The sequence below is a fragment of the Priapulus caudatus genome, unplaced genomic scaffold (assembly GCF_000485595.1).
Source record: "Priapulus caudatus unplaced genomic scaffold, Priapulus_caudatus-5.0.1 Scaffold97, whole genome shotgun sequence".
Lineage (NCBI taxonomy): Eukaryota > Metazoa > Priapulida > Priapulimorpha > Priapulimorphida > Priapulidae > Priapulus > Priapulus caudatus.
In genome coordinates this window covers 544510-564417 of record NW_014577158.1, presented here as the reverse complement: position 1 = coordinate 564417, position 19908 = coordinate 544510, and the positions used below count along the sequence as shown (strand labels likewise).

General features: G+C 43.6%; 2 protein-coding genes across 2 annotated transcripts in view; one reads left to right on the top strand and one right to left on the bottom strand.

Annotated features, from left to right (window-relative positions):
* Positions 1 to 2116: 2116 nt before the first annotated feature.
* On the bottom strand, positions 2117 to 18665 carry LOC106805043 (lactoylglutathione lyase-like). Its single transcript, XM_014806512.1, has 7 exons — positions 18598 to 18665; positions 18314 to 18386; positions 5489 to 5571; positions 4223 to 4366; positions 3919 to 3989; positions 3669 to 3758; positions 2117 to 3437 (listed from the first exon to the last, which is right to left on the bottom strand). Exons 2-7 carry the CDS (start codon positions 18371 to 18373, stop codon positions 3352 to 3354), a joined length of 534 nt encoding a protein of 177 aa, XP_014661998.1. The 5' UTR covers positions 18374 to 18386; positions 18598 to 18665; the 3' UTR covers positions 2117 to 3351.
* The window catches only part of LOC106805042 (serine/threonine-protein phosphatase 2A 56 kDa regulatory subunit epsilon isoform-like), a gene marked incomplete in the record, with an annotated part of 59909 nt that continues 58401 nt past the window's right edge, over positions 18401 to 19908 (top strand). The window contains 1 exon segment of the mRNA XM_014806511.1: positions 18401 to 18544.

The window sequence follows — 19908 nt, the reverse complement described above, 5'->3', positions numbered from 1 at the left end:
AATATAATTGTAATTAGTAAAAAAAATGAAGTCTTGTCACCCCAACCGTTGGTGGCACGCAGTTGAGTTTTAATTACGGCCGGTTGGTCGATAGGATAATGTCGAGTAATTGCGCGTGGAGTGTCCATGGCCACGTACACTATTACTCTTTTCGTGGCGTTGACTTATGTGTTGCCATTCCTCGTGGCCGCCTGGTGGCCAGTGTCGGAACTATCCTACAGTCATGGCGACGTGAACTCGTATTAAGCGCGGGGACTTTGAATTGTTCTGACGGTGGCGTCTCCTGAATCATCAGAGTATATAAATAGGTGCGCGCGTGTGTCACACCCAGAGTGTCTATTTAATAGATCGCATGTTTGGAGATCTTACGGTGTCGTTTTGTCTACACGATAAGGTCAGTAGAGTTGAGAAGAAATGGAAGTGGGTTTGTTCAATTCCATTCATATTTTTAAACGACTAGTTCAGCAAGCCTTGTGTTTTTCGATTTAATTTAAATCGCGATTCTGGAAATCGATACGAATCGATTTGATGGATTTAAATGCAATTTTGAATTAACACTCCTACCGCTTCTCCTAACGCTCGTGGTAGTAGATATGTGCCGGCTTTTGTATTATTCCATAGCTATTGTACCGAGTCTGTTTCTTACGACCTTGGTGCCATTTCGCGTAGAGCGAGCATGCCTACAGTCGTTACGTGCCTGTGATTAAATGAAAATGCAGTTGGATTTACGATTGCCAACTGCCTAGCATCGTTAAGCTGCATGCGTACGGACTCACAGGGGAAGCTGTGGGAGGGGGAGGGGGGGAAATAGCGTGCGTTAGTGCTCACGCTTACGTGTGGTATGTCTTGTGCATGTACATATACTATTAAATCGGCAGTCGCAGAAATACGCGGTAGAGCGTGATTCTATCGGGAGAGGTTGAGAGATGACGGTGAGAGGGAAGAGGTGGAACAAAGGTGAAGTTTGTGAAACACAGAAAAGGTGTCACTTATGTAAACACGGCTTTTACACATATCAATAAAAGCAAACAGCTGTTGAAAGTGTGCGCGCATGCGTATGAATGTGTGCGCGCGCGTGCGTGCGTGCATGCGTGTGTAGGTGGATGTACATGCGTCCGCATGCTCAGAACCTAAAAAAATGTAAAATTCGTAAGACTAATCCCAAGTGATGGGGATTATTATGGATCTTAGGTGTGGCAGAACGCCACACACCGGTATGTGCAAGTGTCATGCACGCGTTCTTGATAAACGCTCTCTCGCGTGTGTGGTCATGAAAACCTTTCACAGTTTTGAGTCTGTTCTGTTGTCCAATGCTCAGATAAATGTGCACAAGTGGGTTAAAATAAACGTGTGATGATACTTGAAATGATGTCGAGTTGTGAATCAATGTATGAACTCGTGGTCGAACCAACAATCGCTGGACTGAATCCACCCAGTTTGAACTTGATTTGTCCGCCTTTCACCCTTGTAGTATTATATACTTAACTAAAGGTTGTTTAGCCTTTATTACTTGTCTAAAGTTCCCAGGTATGGGATAGCACGTATGTCTGTGTGCCTCCATACAGTACAGTATGAAAAGTACCAGACTATGTATAGGAACTTGCGATACATTGAGTGTCATTGTACTCTGGTTGTAGCAGTCGCCCCTCTAGTTAGGATAACATGGAAGATTTTCTCAAACCCTATGCTGTCACTGTTCCTGTGCATGCGTGTGTACTAGGTCAGTGAGCGACGATTCCTAGGGTACATATGATGGTCATCGATTTCTAATCGCAAAGGGTGCGCGCGGCAACTTCTGTACTTTCAAAAGCGTGATTGGATATACCGTTGTGGCATGAGCGCGAAGGAGGACTATGCGAGAGGTCGCCAGAAAAGTCATTCAATCGACACCACGGAATCGGCCAGCTTCCCCCCTCCCCGCCGCAGCCAATGCACAAACACACATACCCGCACAAACGCACACAGATTACCTGTCAGGGCAATCGCCGATATAGATTGCGCTTGAGCGCTCGTCGCGACAGAGGTTACGCTCCGACTACGTTTTCTACTCGCGTGCAAGCATGTCCGTGGCTCTGCGTCGACAAATAATTCAAAGAGAAAAAAGCAACACACGATGTAGCGAAAATTTCATTGCAGCTTTATTCAAAATAATTTCTGGTTTCAAAAGCGGCATTGCATTTCATTCGTCATAAAACAAGCCGGCTTCGTAAAATAATTTGAAAAAATAACACTAACATTGAATTCCCTTGTCATCTACCAGCAATGTGACAAACTAACAAATGTAAAATATTAAATTGATTTAACTCGAGGTCTAATCATAATTAATTCTGAGATGACAATAAATCATAATTTTTCCTACCATACCTATCACAGCAACCTTTGTAGTAACAGCACAAAATTGTCACAGTTGATGACCATATAGTGAAAGATATATTGGGTTAACCAAATTTTTCCAACCATATAATTCATCTATTTCCTACTGCACTGTGACAATAATAACCCTGAACGGTCCTATCCACTTGGGTGGATCATCGGCTGATTATGGGTACTGGGTACCTACCAGGTGTGGAGTAATCAAGCCAACCCTTTCACTTTATGCAAATCATGAGACTGATCGTCCCACCTCTGTTATCCCTGAGTGACAATCCCAACAAAACAACACAATGGTGAAAAGAGCCAAACTTGCAGAGAGAACTAACCCTACCCATTTGTGTGAAATGTTTGCTACCTCTCTGTACTATAAAAATATGAACACGCAACACAATAACGCCAGTCATTTCCTGGCGATGCTATTTCAAATAGCAACTGCGGTCAAAATATCGATATTATGTTGCATTAAAACGAGGTTTCATTACGGAGAGAAAAAAGCAGCAATGTTTTCTCAGCAGGAGTCGATACGACTCGCCTTGCGAGAGGGTTTTTTCCTGCAAATAGGTGAAACGCGCCTACTTCTTTTCATTTTTTTTAACCCCGAGAATTTCAGATAGAGATCCTTTCGCTGTATTACCTCAAAAACGAACCACGTGACCTCCAGAGTGTGCCGTGTAAAGTTGAGTGCACGCCATTAAGTGGGCATGCCATCTCTTGTAATAAATTAGCAAGGTCGACAGATACAAGTCTTTTTCATTTGGCACTGAATCAGAAATGATTTGTAACCTAACAGTCATCGAGTGTGAAAATTTTGGCACTTGTACCACAACGGTTGCTTTTCTAATAGCGGTTTTCTATACTAATCGACGTAGTTGATTCATCACGCACTCATTCACCAGGGTACGCCACTGTTGATGAACTGCATGTATGCATTTTAAATTTCACGCGGTTTCGTGTTACTGAAAAGCTTTTTTGCACACTTCACATCCTGCCGATATTGTCTGCATTCAAAATCTCAATCCAGTAGCCATCGGGATCTTGGATAAATGCAAGTCCTTTCATTTTGCCTATAACAAAGAATGGTCATTAGATTTTTGCCACGTAATATGTCACATACATGTGTAACCATATGCACATACATTACTATGTGTATATATCTGAACTACAGAAACAAAGGACATGTTGCTGTGTGGACTCACTCCATATATATATATATATATATAATTACATGCACTGGGCTCGGCAATTGTTTTTGTTAGTTTCTTGAAGTGAAATGACATAGACAATACTATATATACCATCATTCGGTTTCTTTACAAACTTCACACCAAGCTTTTCGAACCTTTCACATGCCTTTTCAACATCCGGAACGGAAATTCCAATGTGACCTTGAACAAACAAAAACATACTTCGGTAGTTATTTAAAAGTAATTTCTCTTATTTTTCACAAGAACCTTACCAGTAATGTTCATGTTGTGGGTGAGATGAAACAGTTACTACTTTCACTAAAATGTGCAGTCATTGCTTGGGCTTAAAGTGAGAACTCACCGTATCCTCTAGGGTCCGAGTTCCCATTGTGGTAGCCCTTGAAGTCTTTATCAGTTTCCGTACCCCAGTTACTATAACAAATGATACCACTACTAAGTACCACCGCGAACACATACTCCAGCATTGTACACCTAGGTATTCTTGGTGCCACGAATGAATTAAACCTTTTTTGTCAATTACACAATCATTGTTCACGAGTAGGAATTAAATGAAAGCACTATTTTAATTTACATGTGGTTATCAGATACAATACCAAAATATGTACATATTTTGCCAATAGATGGCAGCAATAACAGTGAATTACTGAGTAAGCTCCAGGCAGCCTTTGCGGTGGAACATCCATCTCGCTCTCTCTATGCCCACGTCAGCCGGGATGTCACTAGCCTTCTCATACCCCATGAAGTACAGCGAAAATGTCATTTCGGGGAAATCCATCTTTTTCAACAGCCTGAAAGCACATTCACATGGTTATATATATGCAATGGCATGAGCAGCACCACTGGGTATACACTTATGAAGGAATTTTATTGCAAGTATTTTCATCAATGTTCCTTTTGTATCACATGAATGTCCTTTGGTAAGTTTGTCCCCCTTCAAACATTTGCATCTTTATTTTAAGTCCCTCACAGCACAATACCACAGTTGTGTTTCACGCTAAATCACATTTTAATATAACCCTAATGTTTCTTTCTCTCACTCACTCTCTCTTTCTCCCTCTCTCCATTTATCCTCCTGACTCACTCATCCATTTAACTCTATTGGTATTTACATGTAGGCAAGATAAATATCTTGATTCTAGATTTATTAATTATCAACCACTTTCACAGCTCTTGAATAAATTACTATGAATTACATAAGTTCTCTCTGTATTATTCATTTATTTTTCCAAAATCTGCAATTGTTTGAACTAAGTGCACTCGCATGACTCGGAATAACGGACTATAATCTGAGAAACTTCAAACGCTGCCATTTTGGGGACTAGGAAATATTTAATGTCATCACACAGCCAACGTAACACTGTATTTTCAGTGACTAATCTTTTCACGATAAAACGTGCCATGTAGAGATAGTATGAGAACTGGACTAGGCAGGAAGGATAGCAACCCAGATTAGTTACCATTTCTATCCCTGGGATCTTCAATTCTTGACCTTGCTCTGGAGCACAAGTTAACATTCCCCAGATTTCCCATACCTACCATCCTACCATTATTAAACGGGAACAGATAATGTGATGATGCTATCCGTAAAAACAAAACAAACATGATTACGACGGAATGTGACCGAGGACCATGGTGGACCAAGGAGGTCAGCAGTTTTTTGATAAATTACAATATTTTCATCGAAATGAAATCATTCTTCTTGATGCCAGTTATTTTGCATTTCAATTATTTTGTCATTCCATAAAATAGTACAATGATCAGGACATCTAATGATTAATCGGAAACAAGTGTCAAATCATTTATAATTTTAATGTTCACTGTGGAATTTCAAACAGAAATTAGGAACCAAACAACAACACCATGGAATCAAGGACAACAACATTTCACTTTACCACAGAATAGGCATTCACCTCATGCCCAAGATGTTACAGTAAAACTGGAGTGAAGCCCTGGCATCTTTTATTCTGTACATCGTTTGCTGGAAAATGAAATCCTGGAAGATAAACGCAAACAAACATTTTATTAAAATTGATAAGGTAAATAGATATGTAAATGACCTTGGAACTAACAAGAGCCAGTGCATCAGTGTTTAGTTTTTCCACTGTTCCTGCTACTCAATGATGTTCAAATTAAACTTTTAAACGGTTATAACTTGTAAAATAATGCAGCTAATCTATATCCGTGACCTATGACAAGCAAAAATAGCGTCGACTGTTGGACACCAGAACACAAGCATTTGCTTGACACATGTAGCTAACTAGTCTATCTTTCTAGCAAGATAATTACAAAGTATCCTAGACAGACATGCGGCCGGGTTAATGCGGGCGGCAACGTCGCGCCCCTAGCGCGAATACGCTGCCCCTTTTTGTCCTCTTAGACAGATTAACCGAATTCGCTCTGAAACGCAACTCCGCGAAAATGGGGCGGTTTCCAAGCGACATTTAGCGATCGACGCCTAGAGGCCATCTCCAAACGGCCGAGAACTGCTCGAGGGGGTCGCGCGCCTCAAGGTTAAGATGTAGTGGCTGCTACAAGAAAGGCCAAGAAATGCTGTCAATCACCGACCACATGCTCGCTCATTGGCCGCTAGGGAATGACGTCGTCCGTTGCCGAACAAACCGTGATGTCAATCACACATGTTTTTACGAACACGGCGGAGCGAGAGATTGCAGCCCCCCTCCTTCCATCACGCTGCCCGTGGCGACGGTGCGAGTTTTTACACGTAGCGCCCGTGGGAGTGGGAGAGAGAGATAGGAGTTTTTGCGCAGCGGGCAGCATGCCACGCAGTCGCACTTTTGACACGCAGCGAGCAAGAGAGAGAGAGACCGTGGGGCAGGGGAAAAAAAAATACACGGGCCGGGCGATTTGCCCCAAATGCAAAAAGACCCCGAAAATGACGATATCGCGGGCGCACCAAAAGCAAAAGTCGCCCTGGAAATCGATCTGTCCCAGGTCGGTCCCGCGCTTGCATCGCGCGCTCGGCCTCTCCCTACGCCAGCACGTTCACGCGCGGTAATTCCTAGTACGGTGTGGCTGGCAAGTGTTATCACCCCCCCCCCCCCCCCCCCCCCTTTAACATGCATGGTGCTACTTGCATTCAATCAAACGCGCGCGCCCGCCCGCTATATATACGTGTGTGCCTGTTCCGTCGCTTCTGTTGTGCCTGCTGCGCGTCGTGCGTGCCGGTGCCTGCACGGCTGCTTGCGTGCCTGTGCACTGCCCGCGGCGCGCCTGCCGCGCGTGCGTGCGCGCGCGCGTGCCCTGTGTGTGCCGGTCCCCGTGCGCCCCCTGCGGGCGTGCTTGCGGTCTTCGCTGCGCGCCGCGTGCGGCTTCGCCTGCCGCTGCGCTGCCTGCGCGCCGCACTGCCCGCTCCTGCTGCGCATGCGTGCGTGGCCCGCCCGTTGTAGCGGTGTGTGCCTGCGGCGTGCCTACGTACCCGTAGCGACCAACGACCCGTCGAGATTATAGTAACTAATCCATGAAAAATCCTAATGAAATTCACTACGTATATTTTTCCCCTGCCGGCACACTCGTGTGTCATTTCCCGATTGTAGCTTTTTGTCAAATTCCCGAAAGAGTTTTCTTGCCGCTCTCTCTAGTCCAGCAATGACAACCCTCTAAATTTTATTAGTGATCATCAGTACCACGCTGAAACAATCGTGCCCCCCCCCCCCATACTTCAATCAATCCCGCCCCTGCCCACAGCACGTACCCCAGCGTCCGATGTGCACAGCCATTCACACCGCTGCTCGCGGGCCGCTTTCCTCAAACCCCTGAGCTCCCAGGCCCTACGCCCGCCTTGCACCCAGCCGCAAGAGAACTTCGCGTATAAACCATCGATCCTCCTAGCTCGTACAGGGCGGACATTCCACATTTGGCTAGCCCTCAATATGTTTCTGTGTTAGCTAACCTCGTTGAATACTTCACTATTCAAGGTGCATTTGTGCTTGTGACTTGTGAGTTGCTGATTATCATTAGTCTTTCAGTCTGTATGAATAACTGTCTTGGAATCATTGATGTTGATGTCTGTGTGCTGGTGTCATGGTGTGTGTGTGGGTGCCTGCCTGCGTCGGCTGTCGCGTGCGTGCGTGCTACGCTGCTGTTGGTGTCGTGCGCCGCCCACAGTTGCTGTAAATTAGCTACTGTGCTTGTGATTACATTTGAGCAAACCAGCCTGCGAAAAAAGTCGCCTGGAAAAGTGGAAAAAGAGCCCTGGAAAATTGAAATAGTAAGCCCCCGAAAATTTTGGGGGGTTTGCCAAAAAGCAGCCCCGAAAGAAAAAATTAATTTTCACTGCCGTGGTGGTGAGTAAGAGAGAGAGAGAGAGAGACGGGAGAGAAAGAGAGAGAGAGACGAGAGAGACCGAGAGAGCAGAACAGACAGGGTTTAGCGAAGTACGAGAGCTTTATCCCGACGACCCAATCAGCTCGCCACAGGTCGTTGCGGCCTAGATTACTCACATCGGCTGGGCTGCCTCACCTCAATGACTCGCTCCAGCGCCAAAACCACATGAAGCCAGTGAGCGCCGCCGCGCCTGGCTGAAGGCCTGCTCGCGCCTCGCGCACGTTTTGCCCTGCCTGTATGTGTAAGCCGGCGCCCGCCGGCTCAAAACCAACCATAACATTCTCAGTGAACCGATGTAAGCACATGCCAATTCTCTCTCTCTCAATCACTACTATCTTGTGCTCCTGCGTTTTCGTCCGGTCTGTCGGTCCGTGGCTTTTGACCCATACCATATTAGAAATAGAGCAGGACAGCGCGCACAGCAAATGGCCTGCCGTTTTTGCGTACGTGCCTGCTCGTGTTTGCGTACTGTGCCTGGCGCGGCAGCATTGATGCATGTATTATAGACTACTTATTGATAATCAGCTCGCCATACTACAGCCAACGAACGAATACACGCAGGTTGAGGAGACCGTTTAAGATGAAGTGACTAGTGACAATGTTAGTTCACGGCAGCTGACATATGCGCCAGATAAGTTCGCAAATACGCGGTGACGGACACGCGAGGATGTCCAACCGCAGTCAATCTACTAAATCGGAAAGGCCCCCCCCCCCAAGGCCTCCGTAGCCGAGCCCGTGTCGTGTGACGAAAACTGCGCACTGTTATCTGCCCGCTATATGGATCGCGCGCCCGCCTGGCCGCGAATCTGGTATAGCGGGCACGCGCATGTACATAAAAAAACCCCCCGTCGCTGTCGCCCAGTCCCGCAGAACGTGCGCGGCTAACGTCTCGCCCGTCGGCGAGGAAACAACGCATTCTTGGAGAATTCTGTACCCGTCTCCTCTGGTTAGCACATATGATTCATACTTTTACCGTACATCATAGTGACGCCACCGCTTACTTGCCATACAATCACGCGACTAATGTATTGATAGATAATTCAATCTCTACATCTATGTAGCCTCAATCTTCCCATCTCGTTAAACACTACGTGCGAGAGGCGTCCAACCGACCCCAATAGAATTTTGGCCAGTACGATGCCGCCTGCCCTATTTACGTTTTAAATTATCAAATTTTTTATGAATTCTTACAGCTTCTCTCTACTTTCCACGCCTCAATTTTATTATATGTGGCTATCAACCTGAGCAATGTACCGTACGTGGTCAGGCGAGCTAATTGTTTTAATAAATTGATAAGATTAAAACTCAACAAAACGCCGCCATTCCCCATAGATATCCCAATAACCACGTATCGAAAGTTTGCTGAATTTTCACGTACAAGACAAGACATCACAGAACAATCCCCAGAATAGCGCGTTTACAACGTCTCCAAATTAATATAGCTGTTCAAATTTTCTTATTTTAACGTGTATTTTCGGAGGCACGTAAATATTAATTAAAAAAGTGTTAGCCGATAGTTGCAACATGTTGTAACAGATGAGGTCAAATGCTGCGTAATACATTGTTTTATTTACGCAAACTTTTACGATAACTCGAGTTTGCTTTTCAAGCTACCAGATTTCTAGTGAAGGCATTCAGTCCCTCCGCCGTGTAACAGTCGGAGAGGCCTTGTCGGTCTACATCTATGGCTAATTCAGACTGTGAACTGTATGCCTAAAGCACTACACCCCCAAGAACCTTCAAAGTGTTACTCTGAGTTATCTACCGACTCTCGAGCCTCACGATCACTGAACGAGTCAGCATTATACGTAATAGTACTATTTAGTATTACTTATATTTTTATTTTTAGGTATTCACAAATTACAGTCGACCCGGCCACAACCACAGCACCTATATCTAACACGATCCCCAATGCGAGCACCGAAGTCTGAGAAGGTAAGACACACAAGATTTCACGAATGTCCGATATCAATGAAATTTTGATTTCTCAATTAAAAATATGCACATCCCCGTATTGCTCACCTTTGTTGTACTAACCTCCCCTGTATATTGTTTGCCACTGTCGATGATATTAGACACCCGTTAGGAGCAGTAAATCCGTCCGCCAGTTTAAAAAATTAAACATGGGTCGCCACACGTTCCAATGCGCGTCCATGCGTCAAGTCATGGCCAATCCCCGCACCCAATTAGGACCAATATTCCTAAACACATTCGCCCGCCAGTTTTCTAACGTGGTGGGAATGTTCATTTTTTAACAAATATGCAATATATGCTAAATACCGCTGGTAAAAACATGATTGACAGTTTCAACAAAGACGCCGGAGAAACCCAATACAACTAAGAACGTTATGCACAGTTTATCCTTTTAATTGAAACGTTCACATTTTTATCTAGAAAAAGTGCCGGATTGTGATAAATCCCTGAAATTGTCCTACCTTCTCCCACACCCTTCCCGCTTCGATTTGGATCGTGCTAATATAGTGCCTGATGCCGGCGAGCTCACTAAAGCACCGGTCTTCCATTGGTACCGCAATTCTCTCCTAGAGGCCTTATTATTATTTATTTTATTAGGAGATAGCGTTAGGGTTAGGATTAGGGTTAGGTATAGGTTAGGGTTAGGTGAGGATTAGGTTTAGAGTTAGGATTTGGGTTTTGCGGTCAGGTTAAACTGAATTTTTATTAATGTGATAATCTATAATGCGCCATCTAGCGGATCACTATCCTCTCACATGAAACACCTTACTATTCGGTGCTTGGGAGACGCGCTGCTCCCTAGTGCAGCCCCCGTGTTGGCCACAACGCCGAAACCGGCGAATCGACGCCGACGTTGATCAAGTTACCCAGAAAACCCGCGTATCACTAACTACGCGTTGAAATATTATAATCGAGAAAATAAAAACGTTGGGTGCAAAATACACTCTTATGAGTCCAGTATTGGCGGCGCAGTATGGGGCGCCTACCCTAACCCTAACCCTAATTCTAACCCTACCTAACAACTGTTATTGTTAGGTTAGGTTAGTTATGGTGTGAGGGTAGGGTTAGGTTAGAATAGGTTAGGTTAGCGCTTAGGCGCCCCCATTACTGCGCCGCCATACTGGACGCTCATAAAGGTATTTGCACTAAAACGTCACCGTTCTTATGATATTACGCAGCTTAGTAACCTTTAACAGTATACCTTCGTTAGAAGCGATCATCATCACCTGCATAGCCTGGGATACTTCTTCAGTGGAGAGCGCCATGTTAATTTGGTGCCTAGGAAACACATACGCGATTCTCGGAGTTTTCTTTTCCCCGGAGGGAAACATCAGCATGATACTCAATATAAGATTATAATTTTCATCCTGTCTATGAGTGAGTCGTACGTATTTTCATGATCCGTTACAAGGCGAAACACGTCAGTAACTACTAGTAAGCAATGTATTCGTCCTCATATTAACGTAATTTCAACAACGGTGCTCATTCACTTTCTAGGGAGATTTTGTCTTTTGCTGTTTTCTATCGACCCCATGTTATGTTGCCTGCACTTTTTTGTCCACTGCCTTAAGATGTAGAAATTTCATTATAGTTATTGTTATAACACACTTCAAAAGGTTGACCGCCGATAGACAATAAAAGAATTTTACCAGTTCAATGCTCTTGTTTCTGCTGGCTCGTTGATGGATTATCTATTATTTAGCGTAAATTTACGCCATACAGTTCTCAAAAGTAATTGGAAATAAAAATACGAAAATACAGACTTCTGCTATCACTATCACTAGACATCGGGTGTCAATACATACGCCCGCGGGCGGATCCGGCCCGCCGAGATTGATTTGATCAGGCCCGCGATCATGTAGAGCATAAATCTCTGAGTATGTCAAAAACAAAAGTAGTCTCTAGCGGCATAGACTTTGTAAAATGTAATTCACTCAACTCTATTTGGACATTGTTAATGAATGAAAGCATTTTATTTCAATTCATTGGCCTATCTTGAATAAATGTGTTGCTCACTAATATAGATCTTGTGGTCCGTGATTATGTAGACACATGTAGTGAATGAGTAAACATAGCTACTGAAAACCAAAGCTAAAGATGGACGTTGACGTATGTCGTTATTGCCCATTATTTTACTGTCCGCCCCCACTTGAGATCAGATGGGCTTAATGAGCCCATGAACCAAAATGAGTTTACACCCGCTGCACTAACCTACCACTGTACCCCCAGTGAACATTCAGTGACTATCAATTTACAAACGTTCTTCTACACCTTAGACTCTTCCATTGCCATTTAAATGAGCTTCTAAGGGCGTACAGTATAGCCTATAAACTGCGCCCCTTAAACAACAACCAGTGCTGAGTGCTCTTCCCGGACATACACAGTGTTTACAGTCAGGTTGTAAGTATACTTTAGCCTACAGGAACACTGCATTTGCGTTAGCCTCCAAGAAACCGTATTGCTAGGGTTAGATACCGATTTCAAACTTGCGCTGCGCAGCTAACACACCGTCATTGCCAGATTTGCCAAAAAGTATCGCCCAAAAGAACCACTACGAGCTGCATATACCAAATGAATCAGTATACGTTCCACCTTCTTCTAACCATCAGTGCGCTACGATCGTGGTACTACGGCGGTACAGCACACCGCACGACTTTTGAGACGAAGCAATCAAATTATGAACTTCGCCGCCATGTTTGCATACATTCCGACTGCTGACTTAAAATTCCGCAATGGATCGCAACAAGCGAAATCTAAACGATCTGCGGTCCTCATGTCAAACCACCCCAACATCGAGAACATGTCATCTAAGTTTTTACAAATGCCCAGACATTGTGGACATCGTATTCACTTGCTTGGTGTTAATTTGCCGATGAGACCAATCTCACTATTTCTGTAGATTTTCTAGCGAGTCTTTTTCGTTTCGGTGTTTCCGTCCTCGCTAAACATGAGCGGGTAAAGGCGACTGGAAAGTGATTATGCGTGAGAATTACAGATATAACCGTGAATTAGAGATACATCGTAGTTTAAGAAGCAGACAACTGGGGAGTTGAACGGTTCATATTTCAAACAAGGCAAGTCAAAGGTGGTAATAGAATAGTTTTATTTGAGATATACAGAGTTATTCATCTAGATCTGCAGAGGTGATAGGTTTTTTGTATGGAAGGGTGTCAGGCTGTATAGACAATCCGTCGCACAGCCTGGTCGGGCTACTTTGCTTTGATAAAGATCACTATAGTATGGAGCTAGTCTAGAAGACATGACCCATTGTGTATTGTATTGTAGACATGAAGTATTGTGGGACATGTCTTCTAGACTAGGGCACGTCATGCGTTGTCAACTCCATGACTGAATGTGAAACTATGTCCCGAGACCCCCACCCCAATCTTCTCCAAGAAACGTTCACATTTCATACGTCTTTAATTTTAGTGCTTTCTAAGAAGCATAATCTGTGGCTTACACAGACCATATGGCCCATTTCTGGTTTAGCACCCTGGATTAGTTTAGCACATATATGCGAACTATATACACCTGGATCTCAAACTAGGATTGAGCAGACCATACAAGTTTCATGTCAATTGATTCCCTAAATTGTTGTTGGAGTGAAGGCCTGAGCAATCGGATAAGTTTTGATCAATTCGATAAATTTAATGATCTCTTGACTCTCTCCATCTTCAGTACAGTTCCTTGGATTCATATGTGCTAAATATTTTTGGGCAGCAGCTCAATTTTTCATGATGAGAACGTTGTCATATTCAAGGCGATGGTGATTTTTTACGTTTTTTAATCGTGTTCACTGTTTACGAAGAAGACCTAAGCTAGCATGTTGGTGATTATTGTGCTTTCATTGGTCAGCAAACAATGTCATTAAATTGAGTTTAGAAGCTCATGATTCATAGGTTCCAACATTTTTTTAATAAATTCTAGCTGCAGGTCTAGTAGCTCTATAACTATAGCTCTTCGCCCTGCCACAGGCACCTGTGTCAGGGCGAAGAGCTATAGTTCTAGAGCTACAGGTCTAGTTGCATGTTGACATCAATCTCTTATGGTGGCCACACAGGGCCTATTAAATCCAAGCCATTTTTTATACCGAATACCGGCGCCCAAATTACGACCCCCTAACAAAACGCCCAAATTACAAAATTCATAAAACGCCCAAATTAGCAGAGCTCTGAAAATTGTGAAAATTAAATCCATGTTTCTATCGTTATGTAGGCACTGTTATATATAAATATATATATATAATAAAATGCTCATATAAGATCTATAATCTATTATCTGAATAAATTGTTAATGTTATTATACATGTACGGGCCCTATACCTAAAAAATAGTTTAGACTCGATGTGCTCGCCAACAGTCCCAAAATTTGTTTTACGCTCACCATGGGTGCCCATATTAAGCAGCTAGATTAGCCCCTGCCACAGGGATATTTATGGTTAGTCTACGAAACGTGCAGAATTATACATCTATACTCCTGCAAAAAGTTGCACGTGGTTTAGTGTTGGAGTTATTCAGCTATAAATGATAATAGCATTTTAAATAATTACCTAATAGGCATATTTAAAGCAACGAAGCATTTTGCTAATATTAAACTAAGGGTTCGTATTGTTATACTCAGTGTTCTCATTAGGAACCGGCCACCGGCCGAATTGACCGTCTACTCTGCTGTTTCGGCCGGTTACAATTGGCTCAAGTATGATATTTAAAAAAAAAAAAAATATTTATTCTCCAAAGTGAGTGTTTTATGAGCTACTACTAATAAATCAGTTGAGTATATTTGTATGCATGTTATGTGCACAAGAAGCATTGTTTTGTTTTTGAGTAATGCTATTTACGTACTTGTCTAACTCTTATAATTACTAAATAGTCATAATTTGGAAACTTTTGATGAACCCTGAATGTACCAGGAGAAACCAAATTGGAAAAAAGGACTATACTGTAATCCAAATGTGTCTGTTTACTGCAGCTCAGAATACACCAGATTGCATCTCAGAGTCAGAGCATCTAGGTTTTAACAAAAAAATTTGGGGGGTACCCCCAAAAACCCCCGCCCGCACACCGCCACGGCCTGTTGCAAAAGCATTTGGGCCTGTTACTATAAAAGATAATGAAAACCCTGTATACTATAAACTTGATGTTTCAAATATTCATTTTCTACTAAAAGCCTATATATGCAGACATATTTTTTTCACTTCATTGCTTGGCACTTTTGAAGAATCATCGTTCATTGTCTTAATCAGTTGTTTATAAAATAGCAACCAATTTTGGTTTGCTTGATTATTCAAAAGGAGTTTTAATTTTTAGCTCGTGCAGCTTGTAGAATCGCATGAGCGTGCGTCCGTGATCCGTATGTCCGTGTGTCCGTGTGTTCGTCAACAGTTGGGCACAAATCTTAACCGCTCGACGTACGGTCATGATATTTGGGACGTCGGGGGGGATCGTGAAAAGGACTCGGGGTGACAAATTTGGGGGTCAAGGGTCAAAGGTCAAGATGTGTCAACGGAGGGGGAATATTTCCCCCTTAACTTAAGGTATAGGAGGAAATACGGACTTGCGGCACAAATCTGAATGGTGAGAAAGAGAGAGAGAGAGAGAGGGAGAGAGAAAGAGAGAGAGAGAGAGAGAGAGAGAGAGAGAGAGGGTTAGAAGACAATGTATCTAGACAATCAGTCGCACAGCGTCGTTGGGCTAGAATACGTATGCATAATGATGCTCCCAGCAAAAACATGAGCCAGCAGCCGCCGCCGCGCCTGGCTGAAGGCCTGCCTCGCGGCTCGCGGAGTTTTTGCGCTGCTTATCTTTAAGCGGCGCAAACAACATAACATTCTCAGTGAACGATGTAAGCACATGCCATTCTCTCTCTCTCATCACTACTAGTCTTGTGCTCCTGGTTTCGTCCGGTCGTCGGTCGTGGCTTTTGAGCATACCATATTTATGAATAGAGCGGCAGCGCGCACAGCATGGCTGCGTTGTTTGCGTACGTGCCTGGCTGCGTTGTTTGCGTACGTGCCTGGCTGCGGCAGCATTGATGCATGTATATAGATACCTTATTGATATCAAGCGCATACTACAGCAAACGAATACACGCAGGGTGAGGAGACCGTGTAAAGGGCATGAAGTGACTAGGTGACAATTGTTAGTCACGGCAGGTGACAATATGCGCCAGATAAGGTTCGCAAATACGGCCGGTGACGGGACGACGGCGAGGATGTCGAAACGCGAGTCAATCTATAATCGGAAAGGCCCCCCCCCAAGGCCGCCGTAGCCGAGCCGGTGTACGTGTGACGAAAACTGCGCGATGTTATGCTGCCCGCTATATGGATTCGCGCGCCCGCCTGGCGCGCGAATTCGTATAGCGGGCAGCGCGAGATGCTACATACAACACCCCGCCGTCGCGTGCGCCCAGTCCCGCAGAAGTGCGCGGCTTAACCGCTCTCGGCGGTCGGGGAACAACGCATCTTTTGCGCAACGCAATCTTGTACCCGGTCTCTCTGGTTTTAGCACATTGAATTCATACTTTTACGTACAATTCATTAGTGACGCACCGTTACTTGCATTACAATACGACTAATGTCATTGCATTAGCCATACATTACATGATCTACATCTATGGTAGCCTCAAGTTCCCATCTCGCTTAACACTACGTGGCGAGAGGGTCACAAACCGACGCAATAGAATTTTGTTCGGCAGTACGTGCGCTGCTATTTAACGTTAAATTATCTAACTTTTTATGATTCTTACAGCTTCTCTGTACTTCCACGCCTCAATTTATTATATGTGCGCTATCACTGAGCATGTACGTACGTGTCAGCGAGTAATTGTTTATAAATTGATAAGATAAAACTCAAAAAACGCCGCCATTTCCCCATAGATATCCCATAACACGTATCGAAAGTTTGTGAATTTTCACGTACAAGAAGAGACATAAGAACATCCAGAATGGCGTTTTACAACGTTCAAATAGTATAGCTGTTCGAAATTCTCTTATTTTAACGTGTATTTCGAGGTAAATAGTAATTAAGAAGTGTAGCGATAGTTGCAACATGTAACAGATGAGGTCAAATGTGGTAATACATTGTTTTATTTACGAAATTTTACGAAACTCGGAGTTTGTTTTCAAGCTACCAGGCATTTCGTATGGAAGGGTGTCAGGCTCCTCCGCCGTGTAACAGTCGGAGAGCCTGGTCGGTTTACATCTATGGCTAATTCAGGTGAACTGTGCAAAGCACTACACCCCCAAGACTCAAAGTGTTACTGTGAGTTATGCTACTACTCGTCGAGCTCACGATCACTGAACAGTCAGATTATACGTAATAGTACTATTAGTATTACTATATTTTATTTTTTAGTATTCACAAATTAAGTCCGACCCGGCCACAACCACAGGCACCTATATCTAACACGATCCCCCAATGCGAGCACCGAAGGTGTGAGAAGGTAGGACACACAATTTCACGAATGTCCGATATCAATGAAAGTTTTTGATTCTCAATAAAAATATGCACATCCCCGTATTCCTACTTTGTTGTACTAACCTCCCCTGTATATGTTTGCACTGTCGATGATATTTGACAGCGTTAGGAGAGTAAAATCCGTCGCCAGTAAAAAATTAACAGTTCCCACACGTTCAATGGCGGTCATGGCGTGGCAAGTCATGGCAATGCCGCCACCTGATAGGACAAAATTCTAAACACAAGTCGCCGCCATTTTTCTAACGTGTGGGAACTGTTCATTTTTTAACAAATATGGAATATATGCTATATACGCTGTAAAACATGATTGACAGTTCAACCAAAGACGCCGGAGACAACAATACAAACTAAGAACGTGTATGCACATGTATTTTAATTGAAACGTTCACATTTTTTATCTAAAAAAGGTCCGATTTGATAAAGTCGTGAAATTGTGTGTCCTACCTTCTCACACCTTCGGTGCTCGCATTGGGGGATCGTGTTAGATATAGGTGCCTGTGGCCAGCTGCGACTAAGGACAGCGCGTCTCCCATGGTACCGAATTCTCTCCCTAGAGGGCCTTATTATTATTATTTTTAATTAGGGATAGGGTTAGGGTTAGGATTAGGGTTAGGGTTAGGGTTAGGGTTAGGGTTAGGATTAGGGTTAGAGTTAGGATTTGGGTTTGGGTCAGGGTTAACTGATTTTATTAATTGTTAATTAATAATGCGCCATCTAGCGGATCACTATCTCTCACATGAAACCTACTATTTCGGGCTTGGGAGACGCGCTGTCCCTAGTGGCACCCCCTGTGGCCACAACCGCCGAACCGGCGAAGTCGACGCCGACGGTGATCAGTTACCACCCGCATTCACTGAACTACAGTTGAATATTATTAATCGAGAAAATAAAACGTCACGCGTTTATGATGATTACGCAGTTAGTAACCTGTTAACAATATACCTTCGTAGAAGGATCATCATCACCGCATAGCCTGGATACTTCTTCAGTGGAGAGCGCCATGTTGAATTTGTGCCTGGAAAGACGATATCGCGAGTTCTCGTGAGAGTTTTCTTTCCCGAGGAGGAAACATCAGCATGAAGTCAATAAAGATTTTAATTTTTCTCCTGTTTATGAGTGAGTTGTAGTATTTTCATTGATGCCGTTACAAGGCGAACACGTTCAGTAAGTACTGTAAGCAATGTATTCGTCTATATTAAGTAATTTCAACAACGGTGCTCATTTACTTTCTAGGGGTAGATTTTGTCTTTGCTGTTTTCTATCGACCATGTTATGTTGCTCACTTGTTTTTCACTGGTTAAGATTTTAGAAATTTTATATAGTTATTGTTATAACACACGTTCGAAAGGTTGCGCCGATAGACAAGTAAACAGAATTTACAGTTCGGAATGCTCTGTTTCTTGTGATGACGTTATCTAGTTATTTACTCGTAAATTACGCATACAGTTCTCAAAATAATGGAAAGTAAAATACGAAAATACATGACTTTCTGTACCACTATGCACTAGACCAGGGGTGTCAAACATACGGCCCGCGGGCCGGATCCGGCCCGCGAGATGATTTGATCAGGCCCGCGACATGTAGAGCATAAATCTCTGAGTATGTCAAAAAAAAAAGTAAGTCTCTAGCGGCTAGACTTTTGTAAAAATGTATTCACTCAACTCTATTTGAGTCATTGTTAATGAATGTGAAATGCATTTTATTTCAATTCCATTGGCCTATCTGTGAATAAATGTGTTGTGCTAATATAGATCTTTGTGGTCCGTGATTATGTAGGCTACACATGTAGGCTGAATGATAAAGCATAGTACTGAAAAACAAAGCTAAAGATTTGGAGTTGACGTAGGTTATTTTGCCATTATTTTACTGGTCCGGCCCACTTGAGATCAGATGGGCTGTATGAGGCCCATGAACCAAAATGAGTTTGACACCCCTGCACTAGACCTACCACTGTACCAGTGAACAATGTCAGTGACTACAATTTACAAACTTTTCTACACTCTTAGACTCTTCCATTGCATTTAAGATGAGCTTCTAAGGGGGTACAGTATAGCCTATAACTTGCGCCGCCTTAAACAACAACCAGTGGCTGAGTGCTCTTCCGGACATACACAGTTTACAGTCAGGTTGTAAGGTATACTTTAGCCTAAGGAACACTGCTTTGCTTTAGCTCCAAGAAACGGTATTGCTAGGGTTAGAATACCGTTTCAAACCTTGGCTGCAGCTAAACACGTAGTTGCCATAGAGAGAGTCAGTCAGACTAAATTGTTTACAAACAAATAACACCCACGCGGCGCGCTACTGTATCAGTTACGTCCTCGATTGAAATGTACATTCCGATTTCTCCGCGCGGGCGTCCAAACTTTCGACGAAGATGGGCGGACAGAGGTAAAGCAGAGCGCACGCATAACGTACAGATTTCTTCAATGTCGGGATGATCAACATATTTCGACTGACAGTCAACCATCGGCTCTGAGCGTCCACAAGCCAGGAAGCTCCACCATATCCCGACATTGCACACTACTGAAACGTCGACG

Coding starts and splice junctions, on each gene's coding strand:
- LOC106805043 (XM_014806512.1), bottom strand. CDS start 18,373: ATGGCGCTCTCCACTGAAGAAGTATCCAGGCTATGCGGTGATGATGAT. Junction 4,367..5,488: donor TGTAACATCTTGGGCATGAG/GTGAATGCCTAT, acceptor ATGTGCTTTCAG/GCTGTTGAAAAAGATGGATT. Junction 3,759..3,918: donor CTCGGACCCTAGAGGATACG/GTGAGTTCTCAC, acceptor TGTTTGTTCAAG/GTCACATTGGAATTTCCGTT.